This window comes from Dama dama, chromosome 1 (assembly GCF_033118175.1).
Source record: "Dama dama isolate Ldn47 chromosome 1, ASM3311817v1, whole genome shotgun sequence".
NCBI classification, from domain to species: Eukaryota; Metazoa; Chordata; class Mammalia; order Artiodactyla; family Cervidae; genus Dama; species Dama dama.
In genome coordinates, this window is record NC_083681.1 from 48,425,091 (window position 1) to 48,448,071 (window position 22,981).

Here is a 22,981-nt window from a genome sequence, read left to right on the forward strand (position 1 = left end):
CTTCCAGAGAGCCAGGCAAGAGCGAAGACTTTTCTGCATGTCTGAAAATATCAGATTTTATTTGTTCACAAGTACTTGATGGGGAATGGGCCAGGTCAAAGGGGTGAGGAATCTTCATTTACCTAGCAATGATGGAAAACATATTTTGGAGGATGGAGTAACGAAAGCTGGACATTTATGAATTTCTTTGTAACAACTAGAAGTGCAGAGTCCTTTCCTTCTAGTTTACCTAAAAATATATCAGTTGGAGTTACAGAGACATAGAGCTGATAGAGTGAGAGATTTTTTTAAAAACATGTTTTGTCAGTGATGTCAAAGGTGAGAGAGAGGTGATTCTAGACACCAAGTTGTCTGAATCAGGAGAAGGTTCTAAGGAGAGAGATCATGGAAAGTAAATATATAGGCTCCTTTCCTTACTGAAAGGAAGTAGAAATTGAAGAAGAAGGGAAGATGCAGAAAGTAGAGATGGTACAAAGTAGAGGACCCTCAGGGAACTCTGAAGTTCTGCTGAGCTCAGAAATGCTTGCTGCTTTTGCTTTTTTCATTGAATCTTCTAGTACTAAGAAACAGACCTCTGTACTTTACAAGCTTTTTCTTGCTTAAGAAGGTAACAGGATTTATTACATGGGTGGGAGGACAGGCAAGGAGAGAAGAAGTATTTGAAAAGTAGATAATGAAGAACAAATTTTAGTGAAAGAAGGTGTAAATAAAGTATATAGAAAAAACAAAGTTATGGATGATAAATAAAATAGAAGTAATTCTTATGAACACAGTACTCTTAGAGGCTTAGAGGAAGAAAACAAATATTCTGATTCAAGCTGGAATACCTTTCCACAATTTTATCCCTCCTTTTAAATCACAGAGAAGCTTCTCTGTTCTTCCAGACACTTTCCCAGGTCAGTCCATGAGAAAACAATTTATAAGCCTGTATTTAGTCTTTGAACACATTGCCTTTCTCAGCGTTATTGAAACCTTAGGGTTACAATTGATTTTTTACTTATTTGTATTTCTTACTACATGGAGAGGTCTCTATGTTTTTACCTATGGATTAATGGAGTAAGTATTTCACAGGACCTCTCGATCCATACTTATTCTATTTTTCTATCATTATTTATTTGGTCATAAATTAAATTAAGAAAAAATTGAATGAGTTGATAAGAAAATGAGTATTTGTTTCCATACCAGAACGATTTAATCCCAAACAAGCGAACAAAAGAGATGCATATTTAGAAGAGGAGCAGAAGTTTTATCCATGCTGTCCTTGTAATTCTTTTGCATATTCTGAAGGCACAGGAGATGATCCATCCACATAGTCTTAAGTTGAATCATAGTGGACAAATCCTTTCCACTTTCTGGACCACGGATTCTTCATTTGTGTAGTAAGAAACTTGAGGAGGTGGTTTCTAAGAGGTTTTCTTTTTGTGATTCTAAAATCTCTACAAGCAAACTTGCTAAAGGAGAGGATTTTAGTAGCAATTTATATTGCTGGAATGACTGAGACCTAGAGATGCCCAGAAAAAGGGCTGAAGGTCTGAAGTCAGTGTCAGGAAGACTAAGGAGAGGTATGACTATCATGATTCAAGCCTCACCCTGTGGAACCACAACTTGGCCTGAGCCAATCTGCTCACAGAAGCAGGGAGGGCAGGAGGCAGGGCTGGGCATAAAAGGAAGAGCTGGGCCAGCTGCTGCTTACACTTGCTTCTGACACAACCGTGTTCACTAGCAACTACACAGACAGACACCATGCTGACTGCTGAGGAGAAGGCTGCCGTCACCGCCTTCTGGGGCAAGGTGAATGTGGATGTAGTTGGTGCTGAGGCCCTGGGCAGGTGAGTGAATGGCGCCTGGGCCTGTGAGGACAGAGGTGTCTGCTGAGATTCTGAAAGCTGCTGAGTTCCTCTGACCTTGTGCCCTTTTCACCCCTAGGCTGCTGGTTGTCTACCCCTGGACTCAGAGGTTCTTTGAGCACTTTGGGGACTTGTCCACTCCTGATGCTGTTATGGGCAACCCTAAAGTGAAGGCCCATGGCAAGAGGGTGCTAGACGCCTTTAGTGACGGCCTGAAGCATCTCGACGACCTCAAGGGTGCCTTTGCTCAACTTAGTGAGCTGCACTGTGATAAGCTGCACGTGGATCCTGAGAACTTCAGGGTGAGTTAAGGAATCCTCAGTGCTCTCCTCCTTCTTCTTTTTATGGTGAAGCTGGTGTCGTGGGGAGAGGTCTGAATGGCAGGACGTAGTTTAGAATGGAGAAGATGTATTCTGGTTAGAGTGCTAAGGACTCCTCAGAACCGTTTAGATTCATTTAACCTCTTTGCTCACAACCATCATTTCCTCTGATTCATTCTTGTTCTCTGTTGTCTGCAATGTCTTCTCTTTTTAATTATACTTTTTATTTCGAGGGTTTAATTTGAAAAAAATTATTTCTTCTTTTATCAACTTTAAAAATGGTAACTAATATTTTCCCCATGTCTGTTTCTTACAAGGGGTAAAATGTTGCATTGCTTTTTGAAATGATTCAAAATAATAAAAATGATAAGAAGTTATGGATTAAGGTACAAAGAGAGAAACATTTCTAAATATAAATTCAGGCTGATATGGGTAGCTTCACATCAGTAGTAACATCTACACTTCAGTCATCTTTGTGCTTATATCCTATGGTCACAGCTTGGGATGAGACTGAAATACCCTGAATCTAACCTTGGGCTTCCCTCATAGCTCAGTTGGTAAAGAGTCTGCCTGCAATGCAGGAGATCTCAGTTCGGTTCCTGGGTCAGGAAGAATGGCTGGAAAAGGGACAGGCTACCCACTCCAGTAATCTTGGGCTTCCCTTGTGACTCAGCTGGTACAGAATCTTCCTGCAGTGCAGGAGACCTGGGTTCAATCCCTGAGTTGGGAAGATCCCCTGGAGAAGGGAAAGGCTACCCTATCCAGTATTCTGGCCTAGAGAAATCCATGGACTGTATAGTCCATGGGATTGTAAAGAGTCAGACACGACTGAGCGACTTTCACTTTACTCACCAGCACTAACCCTGCCCTTGCTTAATGTCTTTTCCACACAGCTCCTGGGCAACGTGTTGGTGGTTGTGCTGGCTCGCCACTATGGCGGTGATTTCACCCCGGAGCTGCAGGCTGACTATCAGAAGGTGGTGACTGGTGTTGCCAATGCCCTGGCCCACAGATATCACTAAGCTCCCTTTCCTGCTTTCCAGGGAAAATGTTTTTATTCTCAGAGCCCAAAAATTGAATATGGAAAAATTATGAAGCATTTGGAGCATCTGGCTTCTGCCTAATAAAGACATTTATTTTCATTGCACTGCTGTATTTAAATTATTTCACTGTCTCTTACTCAGATGGCACATGGGAGGGCAAAGCACTGAAGACATAAAGAAATGAAGGGCCAAGTTGAGACCTTGGGAAAATATATCAGTATCTTGGACCCCATGACAGGAGTGGTTGTAAATAGGAGATGCTATGGAAAACAAGCTCTGCTCCTTAGCCTTACTCTCCCTTAAAGAATTAAATTGCAGCTTGATCTGGAAGTTAGATCATTGCTGAGTTTTAAATAAATTATGTCATTTAGCCTTGTAAATGTCTTCTCTCTCTTTAATTATCCAGAACATTATTTAGATTCATTAAGTTCTGCCTAATGACACCAATGTTTTAAGATTTTCTTTATGCATTTTACTGTCCCCATTGCTCTTTCTCCCCTGACCTCTTTTTATCCTATTTTCTCTGTCATCTTATAAAGATCTACTAGAAGGACAGAACCTTCTGTGCTGGATTCTGGAAACGACATATGAATTTTGAATAATCTTTGTTCACTCTTGCATCCTAACTCTGAATCTCAGTTCAGTTCACTTCAGTGGCACAGTTGTGTACAGTTCTTTGAGATCCCATGGACTGCAGCATGCCAGGCTTCCCTGTCCATCACCAACTCCTGGAGCTTGCTTAAATTCATGTCCATCGAGTTGGTGATGTCATTCAACTATTTCACCTTCTGTCATCCCCTTCTCCTGCCTTCAATCTTTCCCAGCATCAGGGTCTTTTCAAATGAGTCAGTTCTTCACATCAGGTGGCCAAAGTATTGAAGCTCCAGCTTCAGCATCAGTCCTTCCAATGAATATTCAGGATTGATATCCTTCAGGTTTGACTGGTTTGATCTCCTTGCACCCCAAGGGACTCTCGAGAGTCTTATCCAGCATCACAGTTCAATAGAATCAATTCTTTGGCAGCTGGCTTTCTTTGTGATCCAACTCTCACGTCCATACATGGCTGCTGGAAAAACCATAGCTTTGACTAGATGGACCTTTGTTGGCCAAGCAACATCTCTGTTTTTTAATAAGCTGTCTAGATTTGTCATAGCTTTTCTTCCAAGGAGCAATTGTCTTTTAATTTCATGGCTGCAGTCACAATCTACAGTGTCTTTGGAGCCCAGGAAAATAAAGTCTGTCACTATTTCCATTGCTTCCCCATCTCTGCAATCAAGTGATGGGACCGGATGCCATGGTCTTTGTTTTGTGACTGTTTTGTGAGTTTTAAGACAGCTTTTTCATTTTCTTCTTTCACTTTCATGAAGAGGCTGTTTAGTTCCTCTTTGCTTTCTGCCATAAGGTGGGTGTCATCTGCATATATGAGGTTATTGATGTTTCTCCTGACACCCTTGATTCCAGCTTGTACTTTATCCAGCCCTGCATTTCTCATGATGTACTCTGCATAGAAGTTAAATAAGCAAGGTGACAACATACAGCTTTGTCCTATTCCTTTCCCAGTTCTGAATCTAGTTGAGGAGATTCTGAAAGTAACACATCTAACAAGTGACTGTAAATGAGTGTATTCAAGGTTTGTATGAGGTCAGATGATGAAGCCCTTGGTATGAAATGGGTGGCAAAGGTAAGTAGTATAGACAACTGTCCAAAAGACAAGAAGACAAAAGTCAGAAAAGAAAAGGAGGATAGCACAGGCCAAATCACTGATGAATAATGTGTTTGTGTATTCTAAGAATTTCAGGTAAACAGGAAAGACAATTGAAGCAAAACTGCATGGAATTAATAGAATAGATAATATATTTTGGTGTACACTGTGGACTCATTCTTAAAGTTAAAAATTCACAAACAAGAAGATACCATCTAGATATTACTCACAGTATGTTTGCAATGCTAATTGACAAGTAAAGTAAGGTGGTTTAACAATTAAGAAGATCATTTTGAAATCAGACATTCAGGACTGAAAAAAAAATTACTACTCTGACCTTGTGAAAAATCAGCTACCATTGTCAATTTGGTATATAATGTCAGTTGCAGAAAAATGAAAAAAAAAAAATGTCTCAACACAATTCCCTACTTTGGCTTTTAACAGAAGTTAATGTCAGGTGAGAATTTACAAAGAGTAAGTTGACTCATTTAACATCTCTTCCTCAATGCAAAAGATCTCAGGCTGAAATAGCAATATTGAAGAGTAGGGAATTTTGGAGCCTTCTTTTTAACGGATCTTAACAACAAGGCAACCATGCTAGCAGCATCCATGTTTAAAAGAAAGTTGAATTGCTATGTACGTCTGGAATCAACAAGTTAAAGAAAAGTCTCTCATTTTTAAGTCAAAGGTTTTAGGGGGGTCAAATCAGAGATGAAATTGTACTCTTCATTGTCATGTGTGGACTTCTCATTACAGTGTTTTTTCTTGGTGGAGCACACGCTCTTGGGTGCACAGGCTTCAGTAGTCTGGTGAAGGCTCAGTAGCTGTGGAGCACAGGCTTAGTTGCTTTGCAGCATATGGAATATTCCCAGACAAGGGATCAAACCCATGTCCCTTCCTTTGCCAGACAAATTCTTATCTACTTTACACCAGGCAAGTCCTAGGTCTCATATTTTTAAGATTCCACATAGTGTACATCCTCTTTGCAGGGTTCTATGCTTATGGACTGAGATATGAGGATGAGAGAGGGGGGCATGAAACAGGAGCAGGAAAGCATTGTTCACCACTTTAGGGCACCCCCGACATCTGCTGACAAAGGGCCCGTGACATGCTGGGCAGATCTGACTGAGGATGACCCCAGGCAACGCTGACTTAAGGAACATCTCAGGCCCATCTTGGTGCTACTGCTCTCACGGGACAATGTCTTACATTCTTGGCCTCTGATCAGCAGCCACGAAGAGCTGTCACTGTTCATGTCACTTTGGCTAAAATTTGGATGTGTGAACATGCTCCAGAGGTATTTTCTGACTTTCCTACCTGCCTATCCCCCACCTTCATTTTATTTTATTTATTTAATGTTGGCTGCCCTAGCCCTTCATTGCTGCATGTAGGCTTTCTCTAGTAGCGGCAAGCAAGGGCTACTGTCCAGTTGAGGTGCTTAGGCTTCTCACTGTGATTTCTCTTGCTGTGGAGCATGGCCTCTAGGGTACATAGGCTTCAGCAGCTGCGGTGCATAGGCTCAGCAGTCGTGGCCCACGGGCTTAACTGCTCAGTGGCATGGAATCTTCCTGGATTTATCAGGGATCGAACCTGTACCCCCTACACTGGCAGGTGATTTCTTAACCACAGGACCACCAGGGAAGTACCACTATCCTCATTTTAAAGCAAGAACTCTGAGACCATTAGTGTGATGAACAAAGGAACTGACAAACCTCAACATAAAGAATCTCCTTGTCTGGCTTTCGCATCCTTCTACACAGATACTCGCACTCAGAAATTACCATGTACAAGAGCATGTGCATGCATGCATGCTCATACACACACCAACAGCTCAGAAATTCCACATCCTATTAGAAAATCCACTTTGTGTTAAACATTTATTTACAGGTTGACCCATTGCGACCACCTCCCTGGTGTAAGGCAATGTAATCTCCACCTAGATGCTTACTACAGACTCCTAACTGATCTTTCTACCACTGCTCTTGACAGTGTCTTCCCAATATAACAGTCAAAACACTGGGAAAACTGCAAATTGTGTATGTTAATCTCTTTGTCCAAAGTTATCTGGTATTTTCCTGCATCACTCGTAATAAAGCCAAATTTCCTACAATAACAATTGCTGATATTTATATTTGCACCTACAGACTTTCTCTGTGGCTCAGTAATAAAGAATCCACCTGCAATGCAGAAGTCACAGGAGACTCAGCTTTGATCCCTGGGTCGGGAAGATCCCCTGGAGGAGGGAATGGCAACTAATTCCATTATTCTTGCCTGGAGAATCTCATGGACAGAGGAGCCTGGCAGGCTACAAGCCATAGGGTCATAGAGTTGGATGAGACTGAAGTGACTTAGCATGCATGTATGCTTGTTGGCACCTATACATTTAAAAAGGCTTCTCTGATGGTGCTAGTGGTGAAGAACACACCTGCCAAAGCAGGAGACTCAGGTTCAGTCCCTGAGTTGGGAAGATACCCTGGAGGAGGACATGGCAACCCACTCCAGTATTCTTGTCTGGAGTATCTCATGGACAGAGGAGCTGGCAGGCTACAGCCCAGGTTGCAAAGAGTTGGACATGAGTAGCAGCATGAACGCATACCTAAGCACCCACCACTACATGCATACCAAGACATCAGTGGAGTAATGCCAGAAGAGGCAATGCCGACCAGCGCTATTTAGACTTCAGCAAACAGGGCCTTGATTGAATTAGTTAGTTTCAGATTGTGGCCCATTTGTTTGCAGGTTGAGATTGACTCTTAAAGACTTATTTTGTTCAAAATAAAAGTCACACAAGCCTAAAAAAGAAATCAATGTACTTATCTATTAATTTACATTGGGATTTACAACTTGAATTTTCATGTCTTTGTAATACATGCTTTCCTTGTATCAATCGAGTAACAGTAGAGGAAGCAAACTGTTACAAGGCAAGTAGCTGGATTCAATCATGCCAAGGAAGCATCTTGACAGTAAGTTCAGACATGGCTTATTCATCCTCTTCATGGGAAAGATAGATATGGCCTGAACATAAATATTATGTGAGGTTCAGCGTCTCTAGATTTTAAGCCAACAGAGCAACCTTCTTTTTCCTATACTTCCCTTGTTGTTCAATTCTCTAATGAGTAACACATTTGTAAACATTGGAACATTAAGATGTTCTGGCCTGGGAAGCATTCTTTTTCTTTCAGGTGATGCTGTGTCTGTTTTTTTGTATTTAAATTAGTTTTCATAACTTTTTAAACTAAGTTTATTTTTAATCGCAATTAAAATTAGAGTGAAATTTGTTCCTCTGGCTTTCAAGGTCTTGTATGTTATCTAGCCACTGTTGCCTTCATATTTTGACAGTACTCACATATTTATAAACATACACACACAGACACATATATTTTACACAGGGCATATTGACCTGGCATTTCTGAACAGTTAACCATGCAAGATCCCCAAGCACAAACCCATAATCTCTTTCACTTATCTACTTGTATGGAACTAAGGACAGAGTGTTTGAAAGCAGTAAGAGAAGCACCCTGGCTTTTATTGTCTTTAGCTGGTCCTCTCCTTTGCCACAGCTCTCTGTACTCCTGAACCCTTATCTATGTTCACACTTTCTGATCCACTGAGCTATCTCCAGCCCAGGTATGCAGAAGAAGAAAACCATTGGGTCTGTCTATCTCTATTAATTAAACACACCAAAATAAAATAAATGCCTCACACCATTCCAAGCCCCAGAAAGCATGTGAACACATAGAAGAAATAGGAGATGGAGGAGAAGAATAAGACAGAAGAGAAGAACAAGGAGAAGGAGAGGAGTAGGAGGAGGAAAAAGAAGAAGGGGAAGAATAAAGGAAAGGGAAAGAAAAAAACTAAACAAAACAGGTGCAGGAAATAATTGGTGGCGCTAATGCCTGAATGGGCTTGAGTAGAAAGCAGGGCTACAGTAGCTTATTGGTCTAGGGACCTAAGAAACTTTCCTTTCCCTCAGAGATACCTCAGACTCAGTAAGATAGGGGCTGTGAAAATTTGGTTTCAGAAAGAGTTTCTGGGGCTAGAATTAGGAAAGTTTGAACGGGGCTTGGGGCTTCCCCTGTGGTGCTGGCGGTGAAGAACCCACCTGCCGATCCAGGAGACTTGAGGTACAGGTTTGATCCCTGGGTCGGAAGATCCCCTGGAGGGGGGCATGGCACTCACTCCAGTATTCTTGCTTGGAGAATGCCATGGACAGAGGAGCCTGGCAGGCTATAGTCCACAGGGTCGCACAAGTCAGACATGACTAAAGTGACATAGCATGGCACAGCATGGAAAAGGGCTCGGGAGAGGAGCAATCTCTAACTGCCCTAACTAGACGAGATAATACAAAGGATCCTAGTTTCTTATAATTTCTCATAGTAGATGATCTTGTTAATGGGTAGGATCTAAATGTAAGCATCACTGCTTCCATTTAAGCCCTGCTTAGTTAGTAAACTTCAAATCTATCCTGTTTCAGATATGTGTAGATTTCTTTTTTGAGAGCCATGCTTTGTCTTAGTTCATAGACTACATTCAGTTCAGTTCAGTCACTCAGTCATGTCTGACTCTTTGCTACTCCATGAACCACAGCTTGCCAGGCCTCTCTGTCCCTCACCAACTCCTGGAGTTTACCCAAATTCATGTCCATTGAGTCTGTGATGCCATCCAACCATCTCATCCTCTGTTGTCCCCTTCTCCTCCCGCCTTCAATCTTTCCCAGCATCAGGGTCTTTTCAAATGAGTCAACTCTTCACATCAGGTGGCCAAAATATTGGAGTTTCAGCTTCAACATCAGCCCTTCCAATGAACACCCAGGACTGATTTCCTTTAGGATGGACTGGTTGGATCTCCTTGCAGTCCAAGGGACTCTCAAGAGTCTTCTCCAATACCACAGTTCAAAAGCATCAGTTCTTCTGCACTCAGCTTTCTTTATAGTCCAACTCTCACATCCATACATAACTACTGGAAAAACCATAGCCTTGACTAGATGGACCTTTGTTGACAAAATAATGTCTCTGCTTTTTAATATGCTATCTAGGTTGGTCATAAATTTCCTTTCAAGGAGTAAGTGTCTTTTAGTTTCAAGGCTGCAATCACCTGCAGTGATTTTGGAGCCCAAAGAAATAGTCAGTCACTGTTTCCCCATCTATTTGCCATGAAGTGATGGGACCGGATGCCATGATCTTAGTTTTCTGAATGTTGAGCTTTAAGCCAACTTTTTCACTCTCCTCTTTCACTTTCATCAAGAAGCTCTTTGGTTCTTCTTCACTTTCTGCCATAAGGGTAGTGTCATCTGCATATCTGAGGTTATTGATATTTCTCCCGGCAATCTTGATTCCAGCTTGTGCTTCTTCCAGCCCAGCGTTTCTCATGATGTACTCTGTATATAAGTTAAATAAGCAGGGTGACAATATACAGCCTTAACGTCCTCCTTTTCCCTATTTGGAACCAGTCTCTTGTTCCAAGATCAGTTCTAACTGTTGTTTCTTGACCTGTATACAGGTTTCTCAAGAGGCATGTCAGGTGGCCTAGTATTCCCATCTCTTTCAGAATTTTCCACAGTTTATTGGGATCCACATAGTCAAAGGCTTTGGCATAGTCAATAAAGCAGAAATAGATGTTTTCTGGAACTCTCTTGCTTTTTCAATGATCCAGCGAATGTTGGCAATTTGATCTGTGGTTCTTCTGCCTTTTCTGAAAACAGCTTGAACACCTGGACGCTCACAGTTCACATATTGCTGAAGCCTGGCTTGAAGAAGTTTGAGCATTACTTTGCTACTATGTGAGATGAGGACAATTGTGCGGTCGTTTGGACATTCTTTGGCATTGCCTTTTTTTGGGATTGGAATGAAAACTGACCTTTTCCAGTCCTGTTGCCACTGCTGAGTTTTCCAAATTTGCTGACATATTGAGTGCAGCACTTGCACAGCATCTTCTTTTAGGGTTTGAAATAGCTCACCTGGATTTCCATCACCTCCGCTAGTTTTGATCATAGTGTTTCTTTGTAAGGCCCACTTGACTTCCCATTCCAGGATGTCTGGCTTTAGGTAAGTGATCACACCATTGTGATTATCTGGGTTGTGAAGATCTTTTTTGTACAGTTCTTCTGTGTATTCTTGCCACCTCTTCTTAATGTTAGTATTTAAACTGGACCTAAAACCCCTGGAATTTCTCAAAAATTTAATCATAAAAATAAATGAAAGCAACGGGCTTTCCTCATAGCTCATCTGGTAAAGAATGTGCCTACAATGCAGGAGACCTCGGTTCAATTCCTGGGTCAGGATGATCAACTGGAGAAAGGATAGTCTACCCACTCCAGTATTCTTGGGCTTCCCTTGTGGCTCAGCTGGTTAAAGACTCTGCCTGCAGTGTGGGAGACTTGGGCTCAATCCCTGGGTTGGTAAGATCCCCTGGAGAAAGGAAAGGCTACCCACTCCAGTATTTTGGCCAGGAAAAATCCATGGACTGTGTGGTTCACGGGGATGCAAAGAGTTGGACATGACTGAGTGACTTTCACTTTCTTTCACTTTTGCCTAAGGTAAAAAAAAAAAAAATCAATGAAGCAAAGAAAGTAAAGTTATAAAATGGGAAAATGAGAAGTTTATGACTTTTCCAAGTTGCCAGATTCCAGCTTTAACCTTCAAAATTCATTATGTAGACAAGTGTGCAATAACTGACTGGTTTTGATTTTCCATTCCCTCTTCCTAGTAAAGATTCTTCTTGTTTAATTAATATTCTTAGGCATCTCTGGATATGCCTAAGTCACAGTGGTCCCAGAGGTCCTTCAAACCATCGATACATGTGCTGTCAGCCACCAACATAAAGAAACCCCTCTAGGAATGGACCCAACTGGGATTCAGGGTTGCCATCAATCTTTGTGAGAACTGGTGCAGAGGCCCTGTGTTTACAGAGCAAGATTGTTGTCAGTCTAGTAGTTGTGCCTATTCTCTAATTCATTGCAATTATTAATATAACAAAAGATATTCATTGGCTTACTGCCTGGCAGCCATTACAATTTCCAGCTACTAGTGGTACCCAGGGGCTTCCCTGGTACCTCACAGTAAAGAATTCACCTGCAATGCAGGAGATCTGGGTACAATCCCTGGGTTGGGGAGATGCTCTGGAGAAGGAAATGGCAATCCATACAAGTATTCTTGCCTGGAGAATCCCCATGGACAGAGGACCCTGGCAGGCTGCAGTCCATGGGATTGCAAACAGTTCAACAGGACTGAGTGATTAAGCACAGTGCTATCCAGTTTATTCTAGGCTAATGCAACACTCAGTAGGAGCTTTGATCTTATCTATTTCTACAATAGAAGATAAATTCAGATTGTAATGAAAGCAGACTAATTTATAGCCTCTCTAATCAAGAATACTAAGCAGCCTCTTTTGTATCTTCAGTGGTTTATAAACCCTGTTCATAATTTTCCAATTTTAAAATGAAAATAAAAAACTGCATTTGTGATGAAGAGTAATTTCTGAAGTACATTTTTTTTCAGCTAATAGTATGAAAAAATGTAGTGAAATCAAAGATATATTTTTATCTCTTAACAATTTATAATTTATATAATTCTCCATGTTAATAGCACCTAAGGATAATACACTATTTGACTATATACACATTATACTAATTAAGGATTAGTATATATGTCATATTTAGCTAGCAAGGTTTAATAAGATATTTTACTTTTCCTTGCTAAAAAGAAGCACCTTGTATTTTCTTAGAATCCTGAAGAGAGTTTACCAAAGTACCAATGCTACAAAATACAAAAGAGGCAAGAACAATCTTTGTCAAATTTTAAAATTTCTTTTAAAAAGTCTTTTTTATTTAAATACCTTTAGATATGATATTTTTATTTTATTAATTTTAATTTATAGGCAATAAATGAATAACCTTAACTTCTTCTGACCATTTAATCTTTCTGATGTATCATGGATAGTCATATCATTTATCGCTCTAAACTTTGGGTTTTTCACCTAGGAACAAGAGACAATAATCATGGTACTTCATAGGAGGAATAAGTAAAATATTTCAAAATGGGCAGCTGAAATAATAGCTTTAATCAGCAAGCACCCAAGTAAAAATGAAACTCTATTCAGGCTATGTGACTTCAGAATCAGAATTCATAAGCCCTCACCAAGCTATAGGCATACTGCCTTTCAACCCTATAGCCTTTTTTAAAGCCCTTTTCTACAACCTTTAGTAATAAGAAAGCAAGAGATGGATCAGATCCCTGGAGGCAAGCCAGTTCTGTCCCCAAAGGCAGTTTCTAGAGAAGGATATTGAGCCCTGAAGTGGGTATGAGGGAGAAGGAGAGGGACCAGCCTCACATCCTGAATTTAAGAGAAGACTGGTGTCCACACTCTGGAAAGAGAATGGGATGTACACAAACTGTCTGCTTCAGATAGGGTTTCTTTTCCCAACTCTTGGTTTTATAGAATATGGTTCTTGTTCCCTGGGCTTTGACAATGTCTGATCCTCATATCCAAGGTCTAAGGAAAGAGTCACTGTCCTTATACTGTGGATCTGTAGAAATTTGCCTTGGAATCCTAGAGCCCTAAGTCTACTAATTAATTTATCAAATGTAATTCAAAAAAATACATGCACCGCTATGTCTGAAGTAGCATTATTTACAATAGACAAGTAAACAATCTAAATGCCTGTCAACAGATGAATGGATAAAGAAGATGTGTGTGTGTGTTGTGTGCTGTGCTTATCTGCTTAGTTGTGTCTGTCTCTTGCGACCCCATGGACTGTAGCCCACCAGACTCCTCTGTTCATGGGGGTTCTCCAGGGAAGAATACTGGAGTGGATTGCCATGCCCTTCTCCAGTGGATTCTTCCAACACAGGGATCAAACCCAGGTCTCCCGCATTGCAGGCGGATTCCTTACCATCTGAGTCACCAGGCAAGCCCTGTATATATATGTGTGTATGTGTGTGTGTGTGTGTGTGTGTGTGTGTGTACTACTGTTGTTCTTTACTCACGAAGTTCTGTCTGATTCTTTAGCAACCCTATGGACTGTAGCCTGCCAGACTTTTCTGTCCTTGGGATTCCCCAGGCAAGTGTGGGTTGTCATTTCCTCCTCCAGGAGCTCTTCCTGACCCAGGGGTCAAACTTACATCTCCTGCACTGGCAGGTGGATTCTTTACCACTGAGCCACCAGGTAAGCTCCTGAAAAGATGATACAAATGAACTTATATACAAAAGAGTAATAGACATGCAAACAAAAACTTATGGTTACCAAAAGGGAAATGTGAGCAAGGGATAAATTAGAAGGTTGGGATTAACATAAATATACTATTATATATTAAATAGATGAACCTACTGCATAGCACAGGGAACTATATGCAATATTTTGTAATAGAATAAAAGGGAAAATAATCTGAAAAAATGTATATATATATATATATATAAACATTAAGTCCCCTCTATATGAATGAGTTCAATTCTGAAGGTCCAATCCTAGGTCCAACAAGGTTAGCCTAGGTACCGAACTAACAAGGCATTCCAGGTGGCTCAAGCTGTAAAGAATCCACATGCAATCCAGGAGATGCAAGAGACACAGGTTCAATCCCTGGGTTAGAAAGATCCCCTGGAAAAGGAAATGGCAACCGACTCCAGTGTTCTTGCCTGGAAAATCTCATGGACAGAGGAACCTGGCAGGTTACAGTCCATAGGGTTGCAAGGAGTTGGACATGACTGAGCATGCACTCAGTCAACTGAGATAATCAGCTAATATAAGCTGACATATAGTACTGTATGCAATGTGTTATAATACTTTTTACACAAATAATATAAAAAAACAAACCAATACAAAAAATAAAGAAAACATTTTTGATATTAAAGTATACTGTCTTGAAAACTACAGTACTACAGCACAGCAGCTGGCAAACAAGGGCTGGCACTGAGTGAACAGGCAAGAAGAGTTACTGCCTGGAGGAGGGAGAAGAGGTGGGAGACGGTAGAGCTGAAGGATCATCAGCAATAGGAGATGGAGAACAAACTGCAATTCCACTCACACCTGAAGTTGATGGAACACAAATTCACATCTTTGAAAGTTTGCAACTTGAAAGTTCATACATAGGGGCTTACTGTATAACTGAATCACTTTGCTGAACATCTGAAACTAACATAACATTGCAACCAAATATAGGGGAAAAAATACTCTTATTCACACAAGGGCTATTCTTCACAGTATAGCCAGACATTTCTTGTCCTTTCATTGGTCTTCTATTTCAGTGATACAATATCTGCTCTCTTGACCTAGAATTGTGCCATCCTAGGTTTGAGTTATTTCTAATCCTAAAAGTTGATGTTGTGACAGTGCTGCCCTCAATATGCCAGCAAATTTGGAAAAGTCAGCTGTGGCCACAGGACTGGAAAAAGTCAGTTTTCATTTCAATTCAAAAGAAAGACAATGCCAAACAATATTCAAACTACTGCACAATTGCACTCATCTCACATGCTAGCAAACCAAAATTCTCCAAGCCAGGCTTCAACAGTACATGAACTGTGAGCTTCCAGATATTTACGTTGGATTTAGAAAAGTCAGAGGAACCAGAGATCAAATTGCCAACATCTGCTGGATCATTGAAAAAGCAAGAAAGCTCCAGAAAAACATCTACTTTTGCTTTATTGACTACACCAAGCCTTTGCCTGTGTGGATCACAAGATACTGTGGAAAATTATTCAAGACATGGGAATACCAGGCCACCAGACCTGCCTCCTGAGAAATCTGTGTGCAGATCAGGAAGCAACAGTTAGGACTGGACATGGAACAGCTGACTGATTCCAAATCAGGAAAGGAGTACATCAAGGCTGTATACTCTCCCTGCTTACTTAACTTATGCAGAGTACATCATGTGAAATGCCAGGCTGGATGAAGCACAAGCTGGAATCAAGGTTGCTGGAAGAAATATCAATAACCTCAGATATCAGATGACACCACCCTTATGGCAGAAAGCAAAGAAGAACTAAAGAGGCTTTTGATGAAAGTGAAAGAGGAGAGTGAAAAAGTTGGCTTGAAACTCAATATTCAGAAAACTAAGATTACGGCATCCGGTACGATCATTTCATGACAAATAGATGGGAAAACAATGGAAACAGTGTCAGATTTATTTTCGTGGGCTCCAAAATCCGGGCCGATGGTGACTGCAGCCATGATTAAAAGACCCTTGCTTCTTGGGAGAAAAGCTATGACGAACCTAGACAGCATATTAAAAAGTAGAGACATTACTTTACCAACAAGGATCCATCTTGTCAAAGCTATGGCTTTTCCAGTAGTCATGTATGGATGTGAGAGTTGGACTATAAAGAAAGCTGAGTGCCAAAGAATTGATGTTTTGAATGGTGGTGTTGGAGAAGACTCTTGAATGTCCCTTGGGCTGCAAGGAGATCCAACCAGTCAATCATAAAGAAAGTCAGTCCTAAATATTCATTGGAAGGACTGATGCTGAAGCTGAAATTCCAATACTTTGACCACGTGATGTGAAGAGTCAACTCATTGGAAAAGACCCTGATGCTGGGAAAGATTGAAGGCAGGAGGAAAAGGGGACAACAGAGGATGAGATGGTTGGATGGCATCACCCATATGATGGACATGAGTTTGAGTAAGCTCCGGGAGTTGGTGATGGGCAGGGAGGCCTGGCATCCTGCAGTCCATGGGGTCGCAAAGAGTTGGACACGCCTAAGCAACTGAGCTAACTGACTGAGGTTAGGTAGCCTATCCCAGGGTGTCTTTTTTATTTTTCTGAAGGGAGGGGGAACCTTAGAAATACTTGTGAAGGCCACAGCCCAGGAAAACTGATCCACTATGGCTGATTTTTAATTATATAATTATAGGCTTCTTCTGCTCCCCAATTCCTTACCATCATATCAGTAGGACTCCAGTATAATAACAGCGGGTTGCAGATGACAAAGTTGTAAGGTGCAGACTCTATTTCATGATGATGTTGTGATCTTAGAAAAGCCTACAGACAACAGGGACATTAAAATACAAAATGAAACAAGGACACTAGAGAATTTTGAAGTCTCCATCGCTGATGGCTTCAACAAAAATTAAACACATTCCAACACCTAACATCTCATTTCAACTCATTTATTCCTCAGTGTGATCACAAGTCCTGGTTTTAAATAATTTCAGACTTCTTAGCTGCCTCACTGGTGTAGATAAGCAGAGAAAATCAAGAAGAACACTCAGGGCAATATCTCTAGAGTAGACAGTTTCTCTTGTTGTCACAGAGAAATGGACAGAGGTCCCTGGAAGCACAGGATGTAAGCTTATTCTGCCTGATCTCTCTAAAAATACCTTTGGATATTTAAATTCAGGATTGAGCTCTTAGTTCTATTTTAGATCCCTTGCATTTCCATTCAGCTTCATGAAGTAACCATAACTGCCTGTTTTGTTTGGTTCTTTTCCCTTGGAAAACTAAAATCCAGAGCTTGGCTATAATCCACTCCTCAAGAGAGCTAGAGCTGATTGAGCTTCCTGTTTCCAATTGTATTTTTTATCTTGTGCATGTTTTTGTCTTTGTCACCATCTTACCATCCTTAATGAATACTAAAATGGTTTGAATAGAACTCCTTCTTTCTCCGGTGCTTAGCTACAGTCTATGCGTCATTCTGGGAGAAGGAGAATGGGAAAGATGGATGCCATCGTGGAGGAGGACATGGGAAGAGCTGAGGGGGAAAATGGGGAATGAGTGGAAAATAATGTTGAGGATGGAGGAGGACCTAACAAAGGAAAGATGTCTCAGGAACCAACACGTTATCACACACTCAATATACGTCTTCCTTGCTGACCATCAGCTGACCTGACTCCACCCTTGAGGGACCCAGCCTAACCTTGACCAATGGCTTCAAACGACAAGGGAGAGCAAGGGGGCAGAAGTTCAGCAGTAAAGAATAAAAGGCCACAGCATCCCGCAGCAGCACAGACTTGCTTCTGATGCTTCTGTGATCACCTGTAGCTCCACGACTTGACATCATGGTGCATTTTACTGCCGAGGAGAAGGCTGCTATCACTGGCCTGTGTGGCAAAGTGAATGTGGACGAGGCTAGAGGCGAGGCTCTGGGCAGGTAGGAAGCGGACTTCATGGGGGAGGATGGTGAATATGAGCCTGGCAAATTGATCAGCAAATCCGTCAAAAATTTTTGAGTCACTGATTTTCCCTCTGCTGTGTTTCCATCTCATAGGCTCCTGGTTGTCTACCCCTGGACCCAGAGGTTCTTTGACAGCTTTGGCAACCTGTCCTCTGCCTCTGCCATAATGGGAAACCCCAAGGTCAAGGCCCATGGCAAGAAGGTGCTGACCTCCTTCGGAGAAGCTAGTAAGAATCTGGACAACCTCCAAGGTGGCTTTGCTAAACTGAGTGAGTTGCACTCTGATTAGTTGCACGTGGATCCTGAGAACTTCAGGGTGAGTTCAGGAAGTGTTCATGTGTTCCCTTGGCTTTTAACTTTGGAATAATAATGAAAGTTGAGTGTTTTATTGGAAAGACTAGCAAAGATCTCAGAAATCATAGATCAAACTAGGTGTTAGGAGGACAGACTTCCAGTGGGCATACCGAGACCACCTTGATTCAGGACTAGTGACATAAAGAGCTCAAGCAGCCTTATAGTGCATGCATGCTAAGCCTCTTTATGTGTCAGATTCTTTGTGACTCCATGCCTGTAGCCCACCAGGCTCCTCTGTCCATGGAATTCTCCAGGCAAGAATACAGGAATGTGTTGCCATTTCTTTTTCCAGGGGATCTTCCCGACCCAGGGATCAAATGTCTATCTCTTACATCTCCTGCATTGGCAGGTAGATTTTTTATCATTACAGTCACAGTGAACAGCCTTAAAATTTCTTAAAAATTTTCTGGAACTTCTATCAGAACTAGATGTATTTACCCCAGAGAATATCAAAGAATAGCATATTTATTCAAGGAGAAATAAAATCTGGCTTTTGGTAGATGAAGCCCAATCTCAAGGAAGGAGAAATATCTTATGTGATTCCTGATGACTGAAGTTAGGAAAATATTTGGGAGAATAACTTTTAGACATTCATCCCAAAGAAAAATAGATCAATTCTCTATTAAATTACCCTTTAGTATTGTGACTGAGTGGAGGCTTATTGCTGCATTGGTTGGAGGCTTTACTAAACTCATTCTAGGAACCCATGCAGTCCTGAAATCCTATGAATATAAAAGTTAGAGGGAGGGAGAGAGGCAAATAAAAATAGTGAAATAGGAGAGGCAGGGGATATAAGTAGACAAATATTGAATGGAGGGCTCATAGAATTTAAATTAAACTGAAGGATAAGCTCGTCTGAGTTTATTGTATAGGTCCAACCCATGGAGCAGTTTAAGATGTGGACTTGGGAGTGGGTGTAGTTACTAAGCCATTGTTTTCTGCAACTCTTTTAGGAAACTTCTACTTGGGATACTTAATTGTCATTCTGTCTCTCACCCAATAGCTCCTGGGCAATGTGAATGTCATTGTTCTGGTTACTCACTTTGGCAGAGAATTCACCCCTGACATCCAGGCTGCCTGGCAGAAGCTGGTGTCTGGTGTTGCCACTGCCCTGGCCCACAAATACCATTGAATCCTCTTTCAATTCACCATTTTGTGTCCCCAGTGCCTTCCTTCTGCCCATGGGGACTGGGGTTTGGCCTTGCGACCCCATCTTCTGTTTAATAAAGTGCATTCTATTCAGGGATCAAAAATTAACATTGTATCTTCTCTATCATCTCATCTTGTGCTGAAGGAGAAATGGTTCATTACCTGAAGGATGGGGAGAGACATAGGAGGAAGTAACAGTTCTTTGAGAAGCATTGGGAAATTCATCAGTGGGAGACAGACATTCTGGTAAGATTTAGGATTATTGAGAGAAAGTTAAGGTGGAGAAAGAAGTTTTCTGGGGTTGGAAATGCTTATTTTAGTGGTTGGGGACTGACTGCCACAGGGCAGTGTGGCAAAAATTTACTGTAGCAGGAAGGCAGACGTAGTGAGTGGTATCTGAGAGGTAGATTTATGGTACATGTCAGAGAGTTTGCAGAAAAAAATAAAAGTTTTGTAGGGATTTATCATCTATACTCAGGTTACTATTTCAGTTTACACCAATGTACATTTTGAGTCAACTAAGTTATCATATATCTTATGAAACTGAATGGAGATAAGATCAGTTAAAGGATGGTTGAGAATTTTCAAAAAATCTCCATGAACCAACAATAGCTTACCCTTTTCTAAAGGATTCCACTGTCTCCTTACAAAGCCAAGTCTAATACAATTGAAATCATTCTGCATCATATTCTGATTGAATGTAATATGTACTAAAGTAAAATTAGACTTAGGATAGTATATGAATTTGGATGAACAGGGGGACGACCAAGACTTCATTTAGGAGATAAGATACTAACTAAGTCTCATGGTCTAAAATTAGCCAGCCAGTGGTTTGCAACATGCATGAAAATGTCTCTCTGAAAGTGGGAGAGAGAGTAAGACATAGGTAGAGGATTAGGAAAGACTAGATAATATAAGTCTTTGAACATAAAAATAAAACTTATTACTTTGATAGTAGTAACAGTAAGCAATAAATATTCTTAGAACTTTAAATGACTCAAAGAGTAGGTTCTGTAGGGGGCAAGTAATCTGCTTAATTCACACAAAATGAATTGAAAATTGCAGAGACTAGGCATGGATGCTAGTTGAGGAGAATAGACATAATGGCCTCAATCCAAGAAAAGCAGTGTGTTTATTTGTGTCTGACTTTTTGTGACTGTGTGGACTATAGCCCACCAGGCTCTTCTATCCGTGGGATTTTCCTGGCAAGAATGCTGGAGCTGGTTGCCATTTCCTCTCCAGGGGTTCTTCCTGACCCAGTGATGGAACTTGCATCTCTTGCTTGGCAGGCAGATTCTTTACCGCTGACCTCTGGGGAAGCCCTGAAAGATGATCAAAGAGATCTGCAAAAAGTGAAGGATGAAGAAATGGAGAGTGAAGAGGACATATTTTCTGATTGACTGGGGTGGATGAGAAGGAAGGGGGTGGCAGCAGATGAGAAAACTCACAGCCTGGCTCTAAAAGAAGAGGCCTGCAATGTCCTGGGGACTTCATGTAAGAGAAGCATTAACTGAATTATTCTTGAGGGTGTCACTGCCAGATTGCTTAGGGAATCATGAGCTCCAGGCTTTGAGTCAAACTGTCCTCTTGAGGACTGGCAAATTTAACTCTATGAGGCATTCATTACTTCCATACATTAATTACAATCAGTTCAGTTCAGTTCAGTAGCTCAGTCTTGTCTGACTCTTTGTGACCCCATGGACTGCAGCAGGCCAGGCTTCCCTGTCCATCACCGACTCTTGGAGTTTACTCAAACTCATGTCCATTCAATCAGTGATGCCATCCAACCATCTCATCCTCTGTCGGCCTCTTCTCCTTCTGCCTTCAAGCTTTCCCAGCATCAGGGTCTTTTCAAATGAGTCAATATGTCTTGTGAATTACCTTCTAATTTGGCCCTTTATCTTCACAATGGGGATAAAAGACCAGTGATTACATTGTTGCAGACTGTCAACACACAGGTCTGTCTGTGCTCCCTTGCCTATTTATATATTTGACTGCATTGGATCTTAGTAATGGATGGGAGATCTTTGTTGCATCATTTGAGCTCAGTAGTTACATCTTTGGGTTTAGTTGCCCCACAGCATGTGGCATCCTAGTTGCCCAACTAGAGACTGAATCCATGTCCCCTGCATTGTAAGATGAATTCCTATCCAGGGGACCACCAAGAAAGTTCCCCATTGCCACTTAATTTGCCCCTAAATAGAGTAAAGAAAGGCTCTCTGTGACATGAAAACTTCTCATCCAGTCAGTCAACGATTAACAGCTAAGTACTCCTTAAAATCAATCGATCTCCTTTTTATCCTTTTTGCCTCTCAACTATTATTCTTACTCTGAATATCAAGGAATCAGGGATGGTGATAGTGAAGGAGCAAACAGAAGATACATTCTTCAACCGTTAGTGATCTAGGTTTAGATCTGGACTTTGCCAGTTCAGGATAATTGAACTGAAAACAAAAGCATATAATTTACACACACACATGTATATGCAAATATTCAGGTCTAGAGGGCTCAAATCTTTAATAGATGAACAGATGTCTAATTGTTGATAGACCATAAAAGTCAGCTGAGAAAAATAATGTGATAACACAATTATCTGGGAATAATAATCTAAGTAAGAGTCAGAGGGTTTAGAGATCGTCATTACTAGGTTTAAAATCCTATAATGACTTCTTATTCCGTATCACTGAGGAGAAGTTCTAAGTTATTAGGTTTATGGTTTCTCTACAACAGTATTTTCTGCCATTCTCACTTTTACTATTTACATATCAAACAGCACATCACTCATATCTCTAGCATACCACACGTTTGTTTTACCTTCCTTAGAGGTTTGGATCCACTATCCCAACTCTCAGGACCTCTGTACCAATGCTCTCCACTGACAGATTCCTTCTTTTCATTCTGGGTTGCCTCAACTATGATCTTCTTAGTAAGACTTATTTCTGATGGAATTGTGTCCCTTTCTCATTATATCCAGATATTAATTTCCTTAATTACAAATGATAATAGCTCAAATTATTTGTTGATGGGTTTACTTATTCATTTTCTGTATCTCCCACCCCAAAATTAGATTCTTCTTTGTCTATCTTAAATCTCCAGTACATAGAACAATTATAACACAAAGTCATTCAACAAAGAGTTATTGAATGTACATTTGAGGACCCATGGAAATGAAAGTTTGAAAAAACGTTATAGCTAATTTTATTTGATGTAAGAAACATAGTGTTTGATCAGCTGTCCTGAGATGGAATGTGTTTCTCAGAGTACAATCAAGAGCCTTTGGCCTTTCCCCAGTGTTGTCATTTGTATTAATGGGGAGCCAGCCTTAAGACCTTAGAACCTGCTGTTTTGTTTTGAATTTGAACATCCTGCTAGCTCTACAATTTGAGATGCATCACTTAAAACCTTAAGCTCTCATTCACTGATCATGTTTATCTAAGTTCATTTTTTAGAGAATTAAATGCATTA

General features: G+C 40.9%; 1 protein-coding gene and 1 pseudogene across 1 annotated transcript; both read left to right on the top strand.

Moving 5' to 3' along the window:
- Positions 1 to 1,680: 1,680 nt before the first annotated feature.
- Positions 1,681 to 3,314, top strand: LOC133060881 (hemoglobin subunit beta-3). Its single transcript, XM_061148770.1, has 3 exons — positions 1,681 to 1,829; positions 1,927 to 2,149; positions 3,061 to 3,314. The coding sequence occupies exons 1-3, from the start codon at positions 1,744 to 1,746 to the stop codon at positions 3,187 to 3,189; spliced, it is 438 nt and encodes a 145-aa protein (XP_061004753.1). The 5' UTR covers positions 1,681 to 1,743; the 3' UTR covers positions 3,190 to 3,314.
- Positions 3,315 to 17,897: 14,583 nt separating this feature from the next.
- Positions 17,898 to 19,499, top strand: LOC133060887 (hemoglobin subunit epsilon-1-like; annotated as a pseudogene).
- Positions 19,500 to 22,981: the final 3,482 nt, after the last annotated feature.